The sequence below is a fragment of the Quercus robur genome, chromosome 11 (genome assembly GCF_932294415.1).
Source record: "Quercus robur chromosome 11, dhQueRobu3.1, whole genome shotgun sequence".
Classification (NCBI taxonomy): domain Eukaryota; kingdom Viridiplantae; phylum Streptophyta; class Magnoliopsida; order Fagales; family Fagaceae; genus Quercus; species Quercus robur.
This window is the reverse complement of record NC_065544.1, coordinates 54,382,795-54,406,617: the sequence shown is the minus strand read 5'-3', so window position 1 is coordinate 54,406,617 and position 23,823 is coordinate 54,382,795. Positions and strand designations below refer to the sequence as shown.

At 34.5% G+C, this 23,823-nt stretch overlaps 2 protein-coding genes and 1 pseudogene across 5 annotated transcripts; all 3 read right to left on the bottom strand.

Annotated features, from left to right (window-relative positions):
- Positions 1-3,475: 3,475 nt before the first annotated feature.
- On the bottom strand, positions 3,476-6,344 carry LOC126705251 (cucurbitadienol 11-hydroxylase-like; annotated as a pseudogene).
- A 578-nt stretch (positions 6,345-6,922) lies between these two features.
- LOC126705634 (disease resistance protein RUN1-like) lies at positions 6,923-15,664 on the bottom strand. 3 transcript variants are annotated; one of them, XR_007648323.1, is made up of 7 exons: positions 15,381-15,664; positions 14,007-14,546; positions 12,621-13,710; positions 12,221-12,496; positions 11,035-12,117; positions 10,236-10,942; positions 6,923-7,155 (listed from the first exon to the last, which is right to left on the bottom strand). XR_007648323.1 is itself a non-coding variant. In XM_050404737.1 (6 exons), the coding sequence occupies exons 2-6, from the start codon at positions 14,516-14,518 to the stop codon at positions 10,463-10,465; spliced, it is 3,441 nt and encodes a 1,146-aa protein (XP_050260694.1). In that variant the 5' UTR covers positions 14,519-14,546; positions 15,381-15,664; the 3' UTR covers positions 9,792-10,462. The 3 variants fall into 3 exon arrangements, 1 of the variants encoding a protein (XP_050260694.1); XR_007648324.1 differs by lacking the exon at positions 6,923-7,155 and adding an exon at positions 9,792-10,088; XM_050404737.1 differs by lacking the exon at positions 6,923-7,155 and having other exon boundaries at positions 9,792-10,942.
- A 2,244-nt stretch (positions 15,665-17,908) lies between these two features.
- On the bottom strand, positions 17,909-22,630 carry LOC126705348 (isocitrate dehydrogenase [NAD] regulatory subunit 1, mitochondrial). Of its 2 annotated transcripts, none has more exons than XM_050404296.1 (4): positions 21,860-22,630; positions 20,120-20,347; positions 18,733-18,811; positions 17,909-18,475 (listed from the first exon to the last, which is right to left on the bottom strand). In XM_050404296.1, the coding sequence occupies exons 1-4, from the start codon at positions 22,364-22,366 to the stop codon at positions 18,201-18,203; spliced, it is 1,089 nt and encodes a 362-aa protein (XP_050260253.1). In that variant the 5' UTR covers positions 22,367-22,630; the 3' UTR covers positions 17,909-18,200. The 2 variants fall into 2 exon arrangements, with proteins under 2 accessions (XP_050260253.1, XP_050260252.1); XM_050404295.1 differs by having other exon boundaries at positions 20,120-20,359; positions 21,860-22,624.
- Positions 22,631-23,823: the final 1,193 nt, after the last annotated feature.

The following is a 23,823-nucleotide window of genomic DNA, read 5'->3' as shown; positions in this document are numbered from 1 at the left end:
TCCAGGGTGATGTCTGTAGTTCGGCCACCTACCGAGAATTCTAACCCTGAGCCGAAGAGGACTAGGATGGAGATCCAACCAGCGTTGAGTTTCTCGGATGAGGACAAGGTTGGGACCATACAGCCATATGATGATGCCCTGGTGGTCACCCTCAAGATAAGGGGTATGATGTGAAGAGGGTGTTGGTGGATCAGGGCAGCAGGGCAAAAATTATGTACCCTGATTTGTACAAATGACTAAACTTGAAACCTGAGAATTCAAGAGCTTATGATTCACCTTTGTTAAGCTTTGACGGGAAAGTTGTTGTTCTAAGGGGCTAGATTCGACTATCTGTGTAAGTAGGATCAAAGGTGGTAAAGGTGGACTTCATTGTAGTGGATGCTTATTCTCCCTACATGGCCATTGTAGCAAGACCATGGCTTCATGCCCTGGGAGTCATTTCTTCCACTCTACATTTGAAAGTGAAATATCAGTTCGAGGATCAAATTGAGGAACTAGTTGGGAGCCAGTCCGTGGCTAGGCAATACTTGGTGGCTGCAATAATGCATCAGCCAGGAGTTGAGTCTTCAGCCTCTACTGAAAAAGGCTTATAGCAATCAAGGACTCCGGTGTTATCTACGGACGCGGTGTCAAAAGGGGCAATGTGTGAGAAGTTAGAAAAAATTGTTATTGATGATGATTTGGAAAAGTTCTTTCAAGTCGGAGTTCAGCTGCCTCCTCGAGAGAAGGAAGAGCTGATTGTGTTTCTCAAGAGGAATATTGAGGAGTTCGCATGGAGTGCTTACGAAGCTCCTGGGTTGAATCCAAACTTCATCTACCATCATTTAAATAGTAATCCATCCATCATCCCTAAAAAGCAACCACCTCGGTGCTCATCTAAGGACCATTCTGATGCTGTCAATGATGAAGTGATCAAACTTATGATGGTCGGGGCTATTAAAGAGGTGTTTTACCCTGAATGGCTAGTCAATACTATAGTGGTGAAAAAGAATAGTGAAAAGTGGTGAGTATGTGTGGATTTCACAAATCTGAACAAGGCCTGTACAAGAGACTATTTCCCCCATGCCTCGAATAGACCAGCTAGTGGATGCAACTGTGGGCCATCCTCAGATGAGCTTTTTGGATGCCTTCTAGGAATACCACCAAATACCACTAGCTTTGGGTGATCAGGAGAAGACAACTTTTGTCATTTCTACTGGAAATTACCACTACAAGATGACACCCTTTGAATTGAAGAATGCAGGATCTACCTATATATAATTAAATTCGTACAAATTAAATATTGCAAAAACACACAATCAGTTGCCTAGCTATTACCTTTGAGCTCTCTTTTTGATAAATGGGTGGACATCTAGAGTAACTGCGAACGTTCAGCTGAAAGGACTCTCCAATAATGGGTAAGCCCATAGAAACCGGAGGGAGGACTCCATTGCACTTTGGATTGCTCCATTTGTTTAGCCAATAAGTAAAATATATGACAACTACTGCCACAATACATATTCCTTCTATCCACCACATTTTTAACTCCTTTCTTGTATAGAATATGGTTAAGATTGTGTAGAAATCTCTGAAGCAAGTCGTGGTTTGTTGGTAAAGCTCTCGCTCTATATATACCACTCCAGAAATGAATGTGATATTAGAAATGAAAAAGTCCGCAGATAACTGTTGGATTTGAAAGGAATTAAATAAGGAATGCAGAAAATTAATCCTATATTTTGCTGATAGAGATGGTGTTTTACGTGTGATACGTGCATGGTGATTGGTGAGATAAATAAAAGGCAACTCCCAGCGTTATGGATTTACATTTTCCTTATCAGCACTCCTGCCGATACTGGAAATCAGAATTTTCCTTACCAGGATTGATGTAATCTAATGTTTAGATAAAACAGACAAATTTTAAACTGGACCAAAAAAAAATTCAATAGCACATCTAAAGAGAAACCCTTTGTCTCTGTTTTTTAGTAATGCAAAAAACACACCGCTTCTCACACTCAAATTCATATCCTACTTATGTGTCAACTCTTAATTGGATTTTCAGCATTTTTAAGTACATATGGTGAACCCATATGAAAATATTGAATTCAATTAGAAATTGACACATAAATAGAATGTAAATTTTGACAGTAAAAAGAGACATGTCACTAGGATTGGATTTGTAGTATGGGATAGATAAATTGTGGTATCCAATCAGGAGTTCATACATAAGCAGGGGTGTAGATTTTTGCAAGTAGCCATATAAGTTCCAGTCCATATGGATGACGGATAAATGGCTTATTACTCCTTGTCTCCAGCCAATACGTGAAAGCTTTACTTGCATCAAATGCCCACCAAGACTTCCATTTGGATTTGTCTCATCCCAAGGCCCAGACCATGTATGGGACCATATGTGAAGGACTATAACTCTATAATGTAATGATCTATCCTTTTAGGAGGGGCAGAAATGGTGACACAGGGGTCAAAGAAATTAAATCAACAAAGTGTGTACGTAATAGGGGTTACTTAATCTCGAGATTTCAACGTTAATTCGTCCTCAAGTATATCATTAATATGTGGGTTCTAGTTAGCTCAACTGGCAAAGTCTCTGATGGTTGTATAAGAGATTTAGAGTTCAATCCCCGTCTACACTAAAAACTTATTCGTGTCTTGGTCTGATAATAAAGAGCTATCATCAGAAGCGGACGCCATAAGTTGATACTCTCTCAAAAAAAAAAATGTATACCATTAATATTTTAGTGGCATTAGCAATTTCAATTTACATTATGCCACCTACAAGCCAAAATTTAGTAACTACGTCATATGAATCTGAGGAAAAGTGGTTAAAAAAAAAAAAAGTTGAAAACTTAACTCATATATTGAGTAAAAAAGTCTTATAATTCAATTGATTGACACTACTTGATATTTTCAAGGCATATAGAATTCAAATCCCCTCTCTCCCGCTATACTTATTGAATTATAGTATTTAAAAATAAATAAATAAATAACTTGTATACTAAGGATTGATTAAATTACATTGTTCACTTATATTACATGTGACAATAATGGTAGGATTTTTGGATTTTAATGGATAAAACAACATCCTCTTTTATATATAAAAGGAGGGTTACCCGTAAACAATCAATCTTATTCAACATCAATACTTCAACGTGTCTTCTTTTATCCTATGAGTAGTGTAATCCTTTTCATCAAAAAAAAAAAAAAAGATTAGTGCAATTCTTCACTTCAATTACGCTGCCTTGTTGTAAAATAGAACTCAACAAGAAGTTGAAACAAAACCCTAATTTTATTCATAAAAAATGGTTTATTTCAATACCTTATTAAAGAAATCTAAATTCTAAACTAAAACATTAAATCAGAATCCTTCTCTTCGGACAATCTCATCCAAAAGAATTTCCAATGAAATTTAAATTCAACAAAATTTAGGAACAACTTATTAAAATTGAGAAGTTCACATATTTCTTAAAAAAAACACATAAGTTGAAACATAAAGCATGTTGCCTTACACATACATCAAATACATTGAGAGAGAGAGAGAGAGAGAGAGAGAGAGAGAGAGAGAGAGAGCATTAATACCAAAAATAAAATATAGAGTATCTAATTATTTTGCATGAAACCGGAACTTTTTATCTCAATATAGAACATCCTGTTATTTTGCATGATATAGGATTTTTTTTTTTTTTTTTTTTTTATAGAGGTGATAGAATTTCATGGTATGACGTCTGCTCCATGATGATTGCTCTTTAAAATTATATATTGTTCTTCTTAGAAAAATTAATGTGGAGGCCATCTGTAAAAATCAGAATATATAGGACTTCGAGCAATTTTTCCTCCCTTGACCTTTGTCAACCTAAATATAAATAAAAATTTAAGAGGTCACTAATTGAAAATAATATCCTACCACAACGAGGTTTGTGATCATCTTGTTGTGGCAATAGCCCATGCCCCATGTAAGTGACACTATGAATGGGAACAAATTACCTATATTTGGTGACCAAGACATGGAGGAAGATAGCCGTGAACGTTTTAGTATACTCTGCCCCTGCACATTGTCTAATTCCTCCTCCAAAAGGCATGAAATTCTTAGATACAACAAATGGGTCAAGATCCTAGTTCCATTAAAAAAAAAATTGTCAAGAATATTTCCATATCAGTTAAAAGCAATAGTATGGGGAATTAAAAAAGTGTGTATAATAACTGGTTAAGTCTTCTCTTTACTCTAGTAAGGTTGCTTATTACATACCTTCCAGCGCCATGGATTGAAAGCAAGTACATCCTTGTATGTGTTTGAGTTTAATTGAAGTGCAGAATTTACAAGCATAATGGTCCAACCAGCCGGAATTGTATATCCTGGTAAGCATTTAGCCAATAATTTACAGTTTGTAACCGAATATAAAGACACTAAACCAAATATATGCATTTGAGAGCATAGGCAAAATTTGCTGAATGGTACTTTTTTAGGAAAATTTTAGGTGAATAGCACAAAGGCGAAGTTATTTAGTAATGTAGACTTTTTTTGGAACTCGAGTTCCAACCCAAAATCAAGTTTATCAAACTTAGGTTTGAATTAGTTTAGGATACGTGACAATCTGACGTTGTATAACAAATTGGAACTCTAGTATGCTAAACTCGATTTTGGGTTGAAACTCAAGTTTGTCAAACTCGAGTTCCAAAAATAGCCTATATAACTAAATAACTTCAGTTACATTCTATTCTCCTAAAATTTTCCTTAAAAAATACTATTCAGCAAATTTTGCCGAGAACATACCTTTAAATTTTATATCCTTGAGTGCTTTTTCGTAGTAAACCAGGAGAAACATTTGCGATCCGAAAAAATTCATTGATTACCTGTAATTTCATACAACAAAATGTTTATGTTTATGAGATAATTGGAATCCTCTAACACCACAAACAGAGAATATTTTGAGATTCTGGAACTGACTTGAAGTGTAAAAGTCATTAACTTATATTCATCCCATGTGAGAATGGAATTTGGATTCTTTCTGGCTTTGAGAATTTCCTTGTGCTCGGCCTAATATATGATATATCATCAGTGTTTCAACATTACCATACACAAAATTAAGTGCTAAAAGAAATTTGTTCTACATGCACACAGTCAACTCTTGTAAGACTGCTGGATTTCCACAATTAACTTGAGAGCTAATGATAATGCTGTTGAAATCGCCTCAAAGGTAGCAAATGAGATCCCAAAAACCCAACGGGTGAGAAAATCTTCTGATTAGACTTTCTCCTTATTCATGTTATTTATGGCTTGATCAAGCATATCTTCATGTTTTCCAAGTGAATTCATTTTCTCTTTTACTATTTTCCTCAACATGGTCAATGCCTCCTTTTGATCCTGAATGAAAATGAAGATTTTAGATTAATGTATTTGAGTCATTTTAAACAAATACTTGTTGGGAGAATTTATAATGCAAGAATTTATCTTGTCTCATTAATTATTTTGGTTACCTTCAAAGATTTATGGTATGCGAAACCAGGAATATTCAAGGGAAATGGCAAAAAACCTCCGGCGACATTGATTAACTTCTCACTCAATTTCATGGGTGATTTTTCACCATCATAACTAAGCATGATACTCTTTGCACTGAAATCAAACACCATCTGCAATGTTCAGAAAGACGTTAGGATTTTTGCTGACTTTTAACCTACATATATATAAATACACCTTGATGCAAGACTTTGCCCTCTCTTGAGCTTAAAAACAAAGATATCCTTTGTTTGACCTTGTGTCAATGTGTACACTGACTTCTCAGAGTTTTAGATTGGAGCAAACATGCCTTTGTGGTGGAGATCATACAAAAGAAGTCCAAAGGTTGATTGATCTTCTATTTAAGAGTTATTCAAGTTTGATAGTTAGAATGATATGGGGTCAAAACAAAATTTCCAAGAGTTATGTTGTAACATGAATGACAAAAATTTGTAACACTACAGAAGAAATGTGTTTAATGCGAAAATTGTAACTTACAATGGAAGCAGCATGTTTCACTTCAACAGAAGACTGAGTTGACCATGCTTCTAGGGTTTTACTAACAAATACTTCAATTTGAGGAAGGAATTTTTCTTTTAGTGGTTCAGCACCAAAGTGATCCAATATGATGCTTCTTACGTATTTGTGGATAACAGCAAGTGCAGTTGTCCTATTTTCTCCTTCCATAGAGAAAAGCTTGGAAAATGAATCCAAGTACCATAATTCAACTAATGATGTAATGGTTGAATTCAGGATCTACTGATATTACAATCAGTCGACCCGCCACACTAGTTCGAAATATTGGCCCATATATGAAAGAAAGGAAAAAAATTACATTAGTGATAGCTTTTATAGCTAATCAATTTGGAGGAATCAACATTTTTCCTATCCTATTCTAGACTAAATTATACTTTTGATCCTTTATCTTTAGGAGTTGTTTTCATTTTGGTTCCTCATGTCTAAAAATTTTCATTTCTTCCTTAATGTTTGTATATTTTTCAATATAGACCTTTTGCTCGTTTCCGTGAATGATGTGGCCGTTAAGTGCAAACTGAGTGAAAATAAATAAATATTTCCATTGCATGATAACTAATCCAATCAAAATATGTCACTTCAATTAATATATATGAGTTTGCATAATCCGAATCTTTAATATTTATTCTTCTTCCTCATCTTTTCAGCCAAACACAGAGTTTGGTAATTTCAATGTATGGTTTTGTTATGGCTTTAAAGACCCAAGAAATGATATGAGGGTGTTTTAGGAAATTTGGTAAGTAGGGTGGCACAAGTTCCAAGTGATTCCATACAAAAACAATTTAGTTACACGATTTTTTAATTGTTACATTTTGATCCCTAAAGTTTAAATTTAGATGAAATCAAAAGAAATACATTTGACAAAATCCAAACAATTTTATTTTTATCCAAATCATAATGCGGTTAAATGTAACAATTGAAAGTTTGTTTACTAAATTGTGATAGATCCAAATTAAAAAAGGGCAAACATTAATGTCCAAATAAATAAATATAAAAGATAGATAACAGTGTACTAGATGTTAATGGATCAATTCCTGAGCCCCTGGAAGCAAAGCCTACACCGATTAGGAGATCATCACTTTGAAGGTCTGGTTTAAGATAAGCGGGCATAGTATCTTTAATTCCCAAGGCCTCCGCTGAAATGAATATGAAATGGGTGAATAACCACAACAATTTGGTATTATTTTCAAATTAAACCTTAAAGTTTTGGCAAACTGTGAGCACAAACTTGTCTAGATATAGATCCTAGAGTCTATAGGTATTATTAGACAATGCTCAAGTTGATATAAGTTAAGATTCAAGAACATACAAGCTACAGAAAGAAGATTTTGTAATTTGCCTGGTTCGACCAATCGAGAAACAGGCTAGATCAATCGAAACATGTATCTACAGAATTTTAAGTTCGGCCCAACAACAATTCAAGTCCATTAAGGATTAGGGTTTCAAATCTACTTCTTCTAGTATATAAAGGAAACCCTAAGCACGTTTTTGTGAGGCATTTTAAAGAGAGAAGAGTGTGCCTTTTTTTGTATTTAGGGTTTTGTGCCCAAAAGCTCTCTCATATCTTCTACCAGTGTTATTCCTTGAAGAATCTCAAGATCCGGTAGATTTGATGTTGCTGCATCAAAATCAACAATAGTTGAAGATCTAAACCTTCAAGAGTGGTCTTGGAGTCACAAACAGGAGAATTTGTGTTGCTAAACCTTTGAGTGGAGTCTCAAAATCACAAGTGTGGGTGCTTGTGTTGCAAAGGCCTAACAGAGAAGGAGTTCGTGATTTTGAAGCTTGCACGTAGCTTGCACGTAGTCGTGTCAATAAGTTTTACATGTGGTAGTAACAGGATGTTAGTGATTTAAGTCTTATTGTAAACTTCGATTCTCTATAGTGGATTTTCTTTTTACCTTGAAGATAGCTAGGTTAAATCACCCAAGTTTTTTACCGATTTGGTTTTCTTGGGTGATTATATCATTATATTTTTTATATTTCCACTGCTTTATATATATGATTTATGTTTATTTGACCTAGATCTGAATAATAAACCTAAATATCCACTTAGTTAATTAATTAGATTAAACAATCTAGTTTACAAGGATCTAAAAAACTAACAATTTGATTGAGAGTGAAAGTTTTAGAAAGGTGGAAAAACATTCAAGTACAACAAGAGGCCCGCAAAAGTCTTATGGTAAAAACTTACATAATTAAGAATTTTAAACTTTGAATTTTACATAATTCATGTCATAGCACCCATGTTCTTTTAAACTCGATCAATGTCTCATCAATGCTTCTACACAAGCATTACATGGATGATAGGACAATGATGTGAATGATGATTTCCTTACATTGCAGAACAAAAGCTACACATGGCTAAGGCCATTTAGTACTACTTACTATTCAATATTCTATAATGGCAAATCATTGATTCATCATGGCATGTCTATCAAGCAATATATAGTCATTCAAAACATGTTGTGGTGACAGATAAATCAAAATTAAATGCTTCTAGCAAAAAAGATTGTCTCCGATGAGAGCTTGTTATTAAGTTGTTTATCACACATCTATTTACATATTAAACAAATTACCAAAACCTCATTGATGCAGATATAGATCCTTTTAGGTTGACCGAAAAATCAATTATGAAGAATGTAGAGACTAATTTGGATATATCAAGAACTCAGCTAAAATATTTGGTCAATGAGGAAACTTTGCATATCCGCAATAATTACTAATTAAAGTAAGTTTTGCTCAAGCTCCAAATGTTTGAAAATTTGAACATCCACTAACAGCAATTTTATTCTGAAGTTTGTTGTATGTTTTTACTCCTTAAAACACAACTAGATTAACCTAGTTAATTAGCCAAGTGATTACTTAGTCAAATTATCAAATTTAGGTTAACACAAATATCATATTATTGTAAAGTGCGGAAAATAAAAAACACAACAATATGATAACCCAGGAAAACTAAACCGATAAAAAATCTGGGAAAGATTTAACCTAGTTATCCTCAAGGTAAACTGAATCCATTATGAAAGAATTGAAGTTTACACAATAGCGACTTAGACCACTAACATCCTATTGCTACCTCGAGTAGGAAACTTACTACCACGATCACGTAACAACTCCGAGTCCATGGACTACTTCTTTCTTGGATTCCCAGCAAGTACAAGCACTCCCGCTTGTGTATCTTTAAACTCTTGAAAAAAGCAACTAAATCGATCGCCAAACTCTTGACATCAATCTTGAGATTGGAAACCCTAAGTGTATGTGAAGGAAAACACCTTTAGATCTCACAAAAGATTCACACAAACAGCATAAAGAGCAACTCTAAAACGTGGTTAGGGCCCTTTTATACTTAAGGCAAAATATAAAACCCTACACGTCAAATGGGCTTGGACTGAGTTGGAAATTCTGTAGAAAAAACAATTTGCACGACTTTCAATCAATCAAGTCTAATTCTCGATTGATCGAGCCAGGTAGATTTACACAATAAATCTTGCAGTAACTCGATTCCAACTTTACATAAAAACACATACTTTGAGCAAGTCTAAACAAGTCTAAACAAGACTAAAACGTTTTGATCATGGTTTGTCAACATTACAAAATGAAGTTCTAATACATTAGTTCCTAATTCCTTAAAACCTAACATTTGTTACTTTATGAAATCACATTAACAACATCCCTAACCATGCTAATACAAATCATTTTAATAAATTTTATAATTGTTATCCTACTTTAAAATAATAAAAATTTCACAGAAGAAAAATGAAAAAAAGAATATAAAAATCGGCTGAACTCTTAAACAGAAAAAGAGCACTTTCTTTGGTTGAAGATTAGTAAACAACCGAAGAAAACCTTCGAGGAAGCTAGATGCTACATCTAGCTATACTAAGCATTGTGATTGTGATCTATACATGAGTTCACATATATAATATGTAACAACAGTCAATTCAAAGGAAAGGAAAAAAAGATAAAGCAACAACCAACAAAACTTTAAAATTAAGAAAAAAAGACAAAGAAGTTCAACAATCTTCAATGATGCCCTTGTTGGATTAGGCTACAACTAGCGATATACCTATTTAGAATTTAAAATTAAATCAAACAAAGGTATATGACAAACGATAATGCAGTAATCGGCAAAACTAAGATTAATAAAAAAAAATACAATGAATTACGGGTAATCAAGAGAAAAATAGGAATTAATTTGGATTCATTGACTTACAGAGTATTTGAACCCATTCTCCAATTCCATCTAGATTCCTGCTAATCACTGATCTCCTCACCCCATTCAAAATACTCTTCACTATCAGAGTTACCATGGGGCACATCATTAGGGCTTCCTTCTCCACTAGGTCCAGCCCAATCATAATCGTCACAAATTTTCTTTGCTTTTTTAACATCCAAGTCCTCATAAGGAATGATGCTGGTATTACTACTCTGAGCCATAGTTCAGTTGAGATCTTCTATGTCTTTCTTGTATACCATTCGAAACCCACATTTCTTCACCTCCTTGCCTAAATCATATATTTCAATTTTAATGCTAATCTGACTCAATTCATTTGCTTCACATTCGTTCAGTAATTTTATATCCTCCTCCTTGTAGTATTGAGGAAGCAAATAACATAGATAAATATGATCTGATAATAAACTTAAAGATTTGTAATAACCAGCGTCTACTATTGTAGCAGACATTACTTTTCCATTTGCTATCAACCGACAAGATATTGAAAATTTGAGACGAGAAGAAGATATAAAGCAAATAGCAGTTCCTATCCACTCATCACACAAATGAAAAGAATGTTCTTTAATATTCACTTCAGCCCCAATACTTTGATGGATAAACCACTTCGGAATTACACTTCCAGGAATAATCATGTCATATCTCCAATTGAACTCTTCTTCGTCATATCCACCGTGACGAGAGAATCCCTAAAACATACAAAGCAGGTTGTTTATAACATAAAGAGAGAGAGAGAGAGAGAGAGAGAGAGAAAGAGAGAGAGAGAGAGAGAGAGAGAGACCTGATGGTGCTTTCTTATCACTGCCAAAAAATTGTCAATGAAATCTTGATTATCAGTTAGTTTATTGCAATTTGAAAGATAAAGCTCTCCCTTAAAAAAAGAATTAGATTTTTGGAGATCTGGTACCATTTCTAATGAGGAACAACCATCTCCCCAAATTTCTACAATATCTACTGGAAGCTTTGGCAATGATCGAAGACTCGTGCAATTGTTCAAATACATCCTTTCCAACTTACATAGTTGACTGATGCTATCAGGAAGGCAAACAAAACTATTCTCACTTAGATGTATTTCTTCTAAAGAGAATAAGCAACCAATATCATCTGGGATTACACTGAGATTGCAGTTTCGTAGATTCAATTTAGTCAAAGAACACAAACCCAATAGAGAGGAAAATGCCACAGGATCTACAATTTCTGGCCTTGAAGAGAAAGGGAGGAGATCATACCAAGATGTAGAGTTAAATGATGATAACCTCTTACATCCTTTGAAAGATAGCACTTTAAGATTTTTTAAGAGACCAACAGAAGAAGGCACCTCTCTTATAGCAGTTCCACTCACATCCAGCTCCTCTACACTTTCAGCGTTACCCACATTCTCAGGCAGTCTCTCAAGTTTTGAGCATCTCGAAATATTCACTTCTTTAAGCAACTTCAAATTAAAAATGTTACTTGGCAGACACGTAAGACTTTTGCAATCTCTTACATTCAATAAAACAAGGCCGGTCAAATGCCCAATTGATGCGGGTAATTTAGTAATAGCAGTCCCACCCAAATAAAGCTTTAATACACGTTGCATGTTTTCTCCAAATTCTGGAATCTTTCTTAGTTTTGAGCAACCAGAAAGAATAAGAACCTCAAGAGACTCCATTTCGAACTTGCTTGGAAGAGTTTTGACATTAACACAGCCTTTGAGATTGAGAAGAGTAAGCCTATTATGAACCAGAGTTGAAGGATGAATCTCACGTAAATTTAAACAATCAGCAAGAACCATTTCCTTAAGATTTGGGACTTTGATCAAATCAGGGGTTTCTTTAAGGTTTGTAGACCCATTCATTTGGATGATTTTCAACTTCTCAAAAGACTATTAAAAGCAACCCAAAAAAAAAAAAGAACAATTAGCTTCAACAAATCCCTACAATTTAATGGAACTTAAATATATATAAGTACAAGGATGCTTAAATTACCTTTGCTCCTTTCCAAAGTTGTTCAATGCAACTACCACACATGTAAAGTTCAACAAGCTCATTTGATTGGAAATTTAATGGCAAAGATTTTGAAGGGTATCTACTCCACTCAAGAAATCTTAAGCTAATAGGAAGATGTTTGGGTTCGTGGACAAGTTGAACATTACTAATTATGAGCAATTTAAGATAATGCATCTTTGAAAAAGATTCCGGATTCCAATATGCCTCTTTTGATTCACGCAACTTAAGGACTATGCCTTGAATTGCTTCTGTTCCCTAATAATGATGAACAAAATGGATTAGTGAATTGCAAAATGTATGATTACCAAAGCTACATTAAGTTGAACTATTTGAATAATATGATGGGATATATGCTCAAGTTTTCTATATAACCTCTTACCGTATTTTTTGTTAGCACACTGTTAATGTCTTCAAATGACCATAGAATGCTACGCTTTCCAGGATCTTCAGGAAACTCTTCATGAACTATTTTCTTGCCCATGCCTTGTAGCAAATCATGCATCCACACTCCAAGGTCATTCATTTTTATGAGAGATTTCTCAACTAGAACCTCTAATCCAATAGCAGGGTAAAGGCCAAGACAATCTAGTTTTTTTACTACACTATTTTTGTCCTCATGATTAAAGAAACATGCAATGTAGAGGAATATTTTTTTCTCTATTTCATCTAGCCCATCATAACTTATTTTAAGTGCTTGGTGAATTGCACGTTCAGGAAATTCTTTAATCCTAATTAATGTACTTTTCCATTGATTGATGCTTCTACTGAACAAAAAGGAACCCATAATCTCAATAGCTAAAGGAAGTCCTTTAGTATATTGTACGACATCTTTGGATAGCTCTAGATAATCTTCGGGAGGATGGTCCTTTTTAAAAGCTTTCAAACACAAAAGATGGAGAGCTTCATCATCTCTCAATGCTTCAGATTCGCATATTTCATCTACTTCAAGAATACGTAGTAAATGCTTATCCCTTGTTGTTATGATAATTCTACTACCAGAACCAAACCAATTACGCTTCCCAACTAAAATTTTCATTTGGTCTAATTGATTTACATCATCAAGAACGAGAAGAATTCTTTTATGACATAATCTATTCTTGATAACATAAACTCCCTCATCAACATCTTGTATACTCATACTTTCATTTAATATTTTTTTAATAAGTTGTTGTTGCAATGGAATTAAACCATCTTTTTCAAAAACCTCCCTAACATTAGAAAGAAAGCAACAACCTTCAAACTTATTCGAAACCATACGAAAAACAACTCTAGCAAGAGTTGTTTTACCTATTCCCCCCATCCCCAAAACCCCAATAATGCGAACATCATTAGAGCCCATAGCCAAACATGACTCCAATTCCTTAACTCGAGATTCTAGCCCTACAAGGCCTTCAGTATCTTCAAAGAATGCATAATTTAATTTATGCCATAACTCTCCCACAATATCTTGGATAAGTTGTGCCTCGGACCTGCAATGAATGGAGAATGATATCTAGAGAGTATTACCCATAAATAGTACCAAAAAAGAAAGTAGACATCCAATGTTCTATTTTGTTGGCTAAACCAAGAAAATGAAAATAACTTGGTGTGAGAAAAAATTTAAAGAAATACAAAAATGTAAATTAATCAGATCAAGTCAAAATAGAGAAGATGCGTGAACATCTTTGTTGCTTTTCATAAAGTTTAAAACAAGGCTCAAAGATAAGAAGAGTATTTATATGAAGTTTGAACATTTAAAAGCAAGTGGAATGTCAATTTGTTTTACCTATCCCGTAGGTGCCACCCTTTTAGATCTGCTACATCTCTTAAAGCAACTCTCCATGTTTGTACTTTCTCTATGTTGTCCTTGAAACACTCTTCATGCTTAGAAAAGGCTTGGGCAAAGGTCCTTGTTTGTTTTCGTACATCAGATGGGTCCACATCATAAAAAATTGGCAAAACAGTCGTGGTTGTCTCTTTCAGGCATCCAATTATCTTTGTAAGTTCAATTAAGCACCATGTTGAAGATGCAAAGTTTCTTGAGAGAATGACAATTGCAAATCTCGATTCTTTTATTGCTTTCAAGAGCTCCGGTGAAATAGATTTTCCTATATCAAGATTTTCCTCGTCTCTAAAGGTAACTATGCCCCTTTGTTTCAAAGCAACATATAGATGGTCCGTAAAACTAGTGCGGGTGTCCTCACCTCTAAAACTAAGAAAGACATCATATTTCCACCGAGGTGTTGAAGATGAAAATGAAGAGGAAAAGGAGGCCTTCTGAGAGCTAATGAAAGACATTGGAAATATGTTGGCGGCAAGTATTGAACTACAATAAAGATTAGAGAAAGGTAGTTTTCAATTAAAATTTAAAGAAAAATTAAAAGGAAAAAAAATTAGAGAAAAAAGGAATGATTTGATATGGATCCTTTATTTTAAGGAGGGAGTGAAAGGATTGAGTAAAAGAGATGGACGTGTATGAAAAATGATAACTTACGGATTTGAGAAATGAATTTGCAGTGGTGATTGTAAAGCTCAAAAATATCTTAGATACAACACATGATTCAATTCCTATTATATAACTGCTTTTTTAATAAAGGAATGACCATTATTATTTCTTTTGTTTGTGAGTATGTGAAAGAGAGACGAAAGGCATTAATAAAACTAAGGTCACAACAATATTTCAACTACACCCAATTTGCTAATTACCTCGCACCATTTAATTTTTTTTTTTTTTAAATAATAAGACGAAAAAAAAAACAAGCTAGTGGCAGCGATCCTAGCCTTACTGGGCATTCACATCCTCTGTTTTCAGTGAAGTCAACGTTTTTTGTTTGTTTATTTTTTATACAAAAATGATAACTCACGTTATTATGGTTATTATTTATGCAGAAATTTATTTAACTAACGTTAAATCATTACAAAAGCTTCCTCTGTGTTTGTAATTTAACAATCACTATTGGTATAAAAGGAGAAATTCAGATACTATAAAACAAAAAAGTCAAAACCCAGGAAAAAAAAAATATGTATGTTCCTCCCCTTTCCCTCTGCTTTCTCATCATCCAAAGTGAAATTGAAACATATAAATAAATATAAAAAGAACGAAAGAAAGAAATAAAACAGAGAATTCACACAAAACATAGCATAAGAGAAGAGATAGGACCTTGAGGATGCGAGTAGGCTTGAACGATTTGGTGGTAGAAAAAACTTTGCGTGTGCTCAGTTTGAGAGAGAAAAAAAAATAGAGAGACAATAAGTGAAGAGAAACATTATTATAGTTCTATGTTGCAGAGTTAAGGAAAGTTGTAGGAAGTTTTGTTATTGGAATTGCCTTCACCCACTCCACTCCTAAAGGGTCAAATACCTCCTCTTTTTAGAATAAAAGTTATTGGCTTTTTCATTCATCCATAGGACCAGGTGATATAATTTCAACACCTGGTAAAGGACGCACCATGTGAATGTGAGACATCCACTATTATTATCCTCACATTTCTTGACTTTTGTAAATCTTATTTCACCGTTCAACTATGCTTTTAAATAGCTAGTGGCACTTGGAAATGCTTAAAGATAATTGAAGCTCCTGTCCCGAAGTACACGTCAATAATTATTCAATAGCCAAATTTATATTTTTATTTTATAGGCTTGGAATTTCCATGGGATCTTCGAGAAAATCATTTATCAGACCCATAAATTGCCTTACTCGCTCGGCTTGTCTAGGCCCAAATGTGACTCTCCCAAACACAGTTGAGACCCAATTGTACAAGAAGTTTGGCCCAATGACCATGTAAGTGAACATTTTAAATTAGAAAAAGGACATGTAAGGCCCTTCTAACATTTAATTAAAGTTAGGTCCAAGAGACGGCAATATACCTCTATCTCTCTCTAACAAAAAGATATACCATGCATCCAATGCATGTATTGCCCCTTTCACATTGAGGTGAGGCAATACATGCACTTGATACAAGGTCTAATACCACATTCTCTTCAACCCTTAACTACATGGTTGAAAACAAAAATAAGAACTTTGTTTATCCACTAAACCATATAATTACAATATAATTATCCTAAATTCATAGGTATTTCATAGGAAAAAAAATGCTAAAACCATAACATATTACACTAGTTTTGCTACAACTCACCACATATCATTACAATATAATTATCTTAAATCCATAGGTATTCCATAGGGACAAAAAAAATACTAGAACCATATATGATTTTTATTTTTTTATTCTCATATTTTTACTATTTCATGGTGATAACCATGTGATATAACAAACAATCATATGTTTATTTGTTGTCCATTCGTGATTTGTAATATTATATATATATATATATATATATATATATATATATATATATATATATTGTAATATTAACATATTTTAAAGTTTTTCTTTAAGGGTTCATTTGGCTGGAGGGGTGGAAAAGTGAGATGATAGAAAATTGTAGGAGAATGGAAAAGTGGGAGAATAGAAAAGATTTTAATTTCTCTCCTTTTTGTTTGGTTGGGAGTAGAAAAGTGAAATGATGGAAAAAGTGAGTTTGTATAAATTTACTTATATACCCTAGTTAAAAAATTATGGTCAATTAAAACAAAAAAGTGACCAAAAAAAAAAAAGTAATCATCCAATTTATTAAAAAAAAAAAAATTATGTCCCAAAAAAAAAAAATCATGTCTAGTTAAACCAAAAAAAAAAAAAAACAAAACAAAACAAAACAAATATCATACCCATAGCCCAGGAAATCCCAAAAAAAAAAATTTTGGGAGAGACAACGTGCCCAGAAAAGGAAAAGAAAAGAAAAATTGGCAGAGGCAACGTGCTAAGAAAGGAAAAGAAAAAAAAATAAAAATAAAAAATTGGCAAAGGCAATGTGCAAGTGCATATGAGCATATTCATCCATTAAGCAGCCTTATTTTCTCCTTTTAATTTTCTCTTCATTTTAGGGAGAAAACTTTTTGATGGGCCCGAAGAGAAAACACATGGACCTCACAATTTATTTTCCTTCCTCTTCACTCAACCAAACACACTCCAAAAAAATTTTTCTTCCCATTTTCTCTCCAAAGTTTTCCATTCACCTTATTTCACCTCCAAACAAACACACCCTAAGAGTTGGATTTTGGCATCCCTAGTTTGAACTGCAAACCCAGGTTGGGACCGAATTCACCCTCTCGCATATTTTCAGCCTAAAACTTTAAATAAATAAATAAATAAAAATATCTGATACTTCAACCATCTAGTACTTCTATTAATCAAACAAGGACACCAACAAACACAACTCACTGAAAAAGGGATAATGTAATAGTAAAACGATCAACTGTAATTCTAAAATGAACCCCTTTAGTTGACCAAATAAGAACAAAACCTCCATCCCAAATTTATTTGGTATTTATAAATTCTCAATAAATTAATTAGGATCAATTATATGTATTCCAATGCAAGTCGTTGCTAATAAGAGACGTTCTAACAAGCATTGTCATGGGCCCATTCATTATATAATGATTAAATTTTATATTAGTCAACCTATTGGAACCTCCTCCTTTTCTTAGGCCTGAGACCGGCTGTTATTGTTGAGTTGGTGTCTAATTGATTCTTCACGATGCACAACTAGCCTCCCATTTATATTAAAGTGAGTGATAGGCCCAAAATTCATCTCAAAATCAACCCTCACAGCCATCAACCTACCAAATGCTGAAATGCACACTTTTCTTTTATTTCAAAGTGAAATATCTTGGCGAGTAAAATTACAGAAGACAAACAAAATTGAGTTAAAACAGACTACATGGCCTTATAGGAAAGGAGAAACAATGTCAACCTTTCATCAAATTGAGAAATTGTATGAAGAAAACTCTCACGCTTTCTGATAAGCAGGATGTTGTATGCGGAACAAACTGTATATATAAATCAAACCATGCGAATGGTTGGGGGGAATCAACATAGGCAGGTGATGGCTGAGAAATATGGTGGCGAGTCCTAATCAACTAGTCCAGATTAGCAATGACAGCATCAACCACCTCTTGGGTGCTGCTGTCTCCACCAAGGTCTTTTGTTCGGTACTTGCCCTCGGAGATTACACGCTTCACTGCAGTCTCAAGCCGATCAGCAAATGAAGGAAACTGGAGATGCCTAAGCATCATGGCTGATGACAGAAGCAAAGCTACGGGATTTGCCTTCTTTTGTTGTACGATCTTGTCCTTTCCCACGTTTCCTGCTGAAGCACCTTGCTCAAACACAGCATGATCAGCCCCCACATTGCCTGCAGTTACCAATCACCAAATGAGACACAAGAAAAAGAGTTCAGAAGATTTTTATCCTTTCATTTTACTTTTTCTTTTTTTACTGGTCAAATATGCTTTTATCAGACACCAGTAAGATAAAACATTTAAACAATAGATGGTTATCCTCAGCATCTCTTGAACAGATCCATGCCACAAAGAGGCCAACTTAATATGTTCACATCATGAAACACAAAATTAAAGAAAAAATTAGAACTTGTAAGATCATGATTATTACCTCCTGGCATGACACCAGTGCCTCCAGCAATACCAGCTGCTGTATTTGCCACTAGATTTCCATAAAGATTAGGAGTCACCTGCCGAAAAATAAAAATAAAAATCTCCATCAGTGGCTGGGAAGGCTAAAAGTTTCAACTGGCCAGGTAAAAGTAGAAGACCAAACGCCCAAGGTTTAAAGGACTCCAGAAACATGACTTAGCTAATTACTCAGCAGGCCAAATGGTAATAAGAAATGTGCCCAAAGCCCTTGAAAGGAAGGAAGGAATCAAGAGTTTCACAAAGAACTTGGAATTTAAATCAACAATGAGGGCGAAATGCAAGAGACCATGATTTGAGGAATACAGTAAAAGGAGGAACAATGTTTTGATCGCATCAAAACAACAAATCTGAACTCACATAGCTTCAAAAACTAGTCAAGCTAAGCAGATTATTTGGCTATTTGAGCAGAGCACTACAATAAAACACAAGCCAGGTCCAGCTCAAAAATATTATCAAGCAAATCAATTCATTTTTGAGTAAAGATTTCTACCTCTGCTATAGCATATCTGTAAATAAAGCATGCTCCACAATCTAACTGGCTCTAGATCACATCTTATATATAGTATTCTTTAAATATAAACTATTCACCAGCGGGGTTGAGCCCAGGCTAAACTTCTTTTGTGAACATATGCACCTATATGATATTCTCCACAAGCCAAGCCAGATATTGTGCATGCAACTCAAAAGGTTTTGGTCCTATATCCAACTTTTATTTTTTCTATTGGTCAAGCCAAAAAAAGGGATCTCATTAACTTTTCACTTGAAGCAGTAGCAGTACAACAACAATAATTATAATAAGCAAGAGGGGAAAAAAATTATTGCTTCAAAACATCCAATCCAACACTTCATTGCTCAATCGTGTTCAGATATATTTTTCCACTTCATTGCTATTTCTATTGAATAAGCATTAACAATCCAATATCTATCAGCATCAACATGACAGTCATAAGAATTTGAAGACAAGTACATTGCTATTTCTATTGAATAAGCATTAACAACCCAATATCCATCAGCATCAACTTGACAGCCACAAGAATTCAAAGACAAGGACCATCTCTATATCAACCACAAAAAGACTTGTAACTTGCAACACCATTGGTTACCAAACCAAACTGAATTGTTCAATTCAAGTCAAGCTCGTTCCACCCATATATACAACAGTATCTAGTACTTAACAAAACATTGTTCCTCACTCCATTAAAAGAATAGTTCACCGATAATTTTATCACTTATATAGCGGGAATTTAAGACTAATAATGACAACTTCTAGATGCATAATATCAAATATCAAGTCATAATAAACAAGTGCTTCCATTAGAACTAAAAAAATTCTCAAGGTTACTTACCATAACATCGAATTGCTCAGGCTTCGAAACAAGTTGCATGCAGCAATTGTCCACAATAATCTCATTGTACTTGATACTTGGATATTTTGTTGCAATCTCCCGACAAGATTCTAAAAACAAACCATCTGCAAGTTTCATAATGTTGGCTTTGTGCACAGCTGTCACCGTTTTTCTGTTGTTCAGATAAGCATACTCAAAGGCATATTTTGCAATACGTTCTGAGCAGAACTTTGTTATCACCTAACAAATCCCAAATTGTAAACAATCCCTTTATAATAATAATACATTATAGATAGATAGATAGATAGATAGATAGATAATTAGAAATTTTAGGAACCAACACTAAAGCTCCCCATGCCTTGGGCTAAAATGAATCGGTTTGTTCTAATTGACAAATTCTTCCTTGTGACATGCACATGTTGCATAAGATAAAAAATTTAACCTTCTGAATAAGGTACAAGGCTTTATTTCTAATTTTATGGAGGTGACAAAGAGTACAATTGTGGATAACATTATATAACATGAAAGAATTCATGTAATCAACCCTAATTAGTCTAGTTAAATTCCATAGCCAACCCCATAGTTTGGGGACTAAGGCTTTGTTATCGTTGTTTTTTCTCATATGTTTAACATGCATCTAGTGAGTTTTGAACCAACAACCTCACCCTCCACTCATTCTTATGATAAAAGAAAGTGGCACTTGAGCCAAAACTCATTACCTCATTATGATTTCAAATCCAAGAACATGATTATTGTACTACATCTTCTATGAAGCTTTTTTTTTTGCTAGGTAATTATGGGGGATAGAACCCCTGACCTCATAGATACACATGGTACCGGGTACCACCAGGCTACAAGGCCTGGTGGTACATCTTCTATGAAGCTTAGAAACTTTAAATTTTAAACCCCATTTAAGGCCTAACTAACTCTATGTTTGGGTGCAGGGAGAAAGTGGGAGAGGAGAAGGGAGGAGAAAGGAAGGTGAATGGAATGTACCAAATTTCTATATATTTTAACCTCTTTCCCCTATACTCTTTCTCCAAACATACCCTAAAGTTAAAATGTTGTGTGGAAAGCAATATACATTTACGTAAAGTTGGAAAATCCATCAATTGGAACGAAAAACATACAAACTATTTGTTTTTATTATTCCAAAACCATAAGGGGGTTCTAATCAAGGGCAAAACTTTGGTACAGTTTCTTAGTAGTTCTACCTTGGGTTCCCCATTTAATTTCACCCATGTGGTTACATTATCAATAAGCCACGCGAATAAATTTAATTGTTGGTAGTGAAGATCACACTGTTGGTACTGCATTCCAATAAAGCAACATCATTGAATATTATAATTTAACTAGGCAGCCCAAGGTTTTGTGCATCCAACAGGTTTTGATCCCACAACCTCGCCCTCTGTAAAATTTCAGCTAGAGCTCAACGGATTAGAGCCTAAAAGCCATCTCTTTCCATAGAAAGTGCTAAATTAACTAATGACAACTAAATTTAAACGATACCCCAACAAATAACCCATTGTATTTTTATATAAAGATGATACTCTTTACAACATTATCGATTAGTGCTAGACTGCTAGTGTAGCATCTTTTTAATCGTTGTGTAATAAAAAGAGTAACATCAATGATGGGGTCCACATGAAAACAATGCTCTAATCATAAAGAGTAAAATTTGATTGTACAACATAGAATTGGAAATTGAAAAGTTGAAAATGAAAACAAAAAAGAATGTACCTTGAGGCTTTCAACAACGCCAGGAACAACTTCATGCTCGAGACCCGAGTACTCACCCTCAGTGTTCTCTCGAATCACAACAATATCCACATTTTCGTGCCTCGTAGGAAGCCCAGGAAGGTTGAAACAGTTGACCAACGAAGCATACAAATCCAGCTCTTTCCTCAACTGAACATTGAGCGAGCTGACTCCACCACCCACCGGTGTCCTAAGCCCACCTTTCAGACACACTTTGTTTTTCTTAATCGACTCGATCACCTCCTGCGGGACCTTGCTCAGGTCCCCGTGTACATCGTACTTCTCGAAGAACACCGGCGCGTGCATGGCCTCCATCACCTGTTCGACCGCGTTTGTCACCAGTGGGCCCACCCCGTCACCCGGGATCAAGGTCACGGCGCGTGGGGCGCCGTCGCCCGGTCGTGGCATGTAGGTGACGGAGCGCGTGAGAGGGAGGCGCGTGGAGGAGGTGAGCTGGTTGAGGAGAGGGATGATGTGTCGACGAGCCATGTGGGTTTATTTTGGGGTTTTGTGCGTGCCTCCTGGGGTGAGGTTAGGATGAGGAGGTATTGTTGTTGTTTTAGAGAGTGTATGGGTTGAAGAAGAGTTGAGTAGGTGAAGCCATTAGAGGAAAGAAGACGTGATTGATTGAGCGAAAGTGTGTTGACAGAAAACAAAAAGTAAAAAGGGGGATTTTTGCAGAGATACCCCTTTGTGTGGGCTTTTTGTGTTTTTGATCCCACCAGACTTTTCTGACCCTTTTTGGAGTTTGGACGAAGTCCTAACTTCAGGGTTGATTCTAGTTGCAGGCGTCATCAGTAAAGATCTTATGGGATCTTAAAAAAAAAAAAATATATATATATATATATATATATATATCGGTTTAATGTATGCCCTTTAACAACTCTGTTTCCGAAAAAAAATTTATCAAAAATTAAAAATGTTGTTAAAACTTTCTCAATATTCAGTAAAATTTTTTCTAAAAATAGTATACTATTATTTGTGTATATAAATAAATATATATATATATTTATATCATTTTCTTCTTTTTTTTGAGATAAAAAATGGAGTTTGCTTATGTAATCCTCACCCCACACCTTATGGTATGTTATCATGGGTTGTGTGAACAACAATTTTTTTTTGACAGCTTTTGATAGTAACAACAGTTTTTTTTTTGCAGTTTTTGACAGCTTTTTTTGACAAATTTTTCTCCTTTTTTTAAGTGAGACGCATATAGGAAAATCTTAATAAGCACCACTGCCATGGTGCTTGTTAACATTTCCCTATTATCATTTCGGTTTTTTGGTAAGCTCATGGGTATCACCAATACACCACTGAACGTGCTACTACTCAACCTCATTATCATGTTTTCTACATTTTAGGAAGTGTGGATCTGTATTAACACTTGAACGAACGCTCACAATTTCTTGGCACCTAGTTTGAAATGATATCATTGTCTGTAATTAGGCAATTTGTCACATTTGCTTCAGGAAATATGTATATCCTATCTGCCACATTTGTTTCACGAAATATGTATATCTTATTGAGATATTTGATGTATTTGATTTTGTTTGGATTTATTGAAAACTATTAGATTTTTTAAATATCATGGATTAAAATTAGAATAGAATTGAGATTTATATGGGAGGCGATTTTTTTCACGTAATTCCCTTGAATTATGGCATGAGTTGAGCAAAATATATGTCAATCTTTGGTTGACATGATGATAAAATGTGAAATCATCACTTTGTAGCATGAGAATGGGGAGGGCCATGCCGTAGCTTTTGCAGATAATGTAGCAATACTTCTTTCTTGCAATAGAGTTCAAGCGAAAGATATATGTGGTGAGGAGAACATATGGTTTTTAGATTGATTATGTTTTTCCTTCTTACTTCTTAGTTTCATTGCAATTTGATTTGTGATAGTGATATTTGGTAATTGGTTTATATTATTGGCGTAAATGCTCT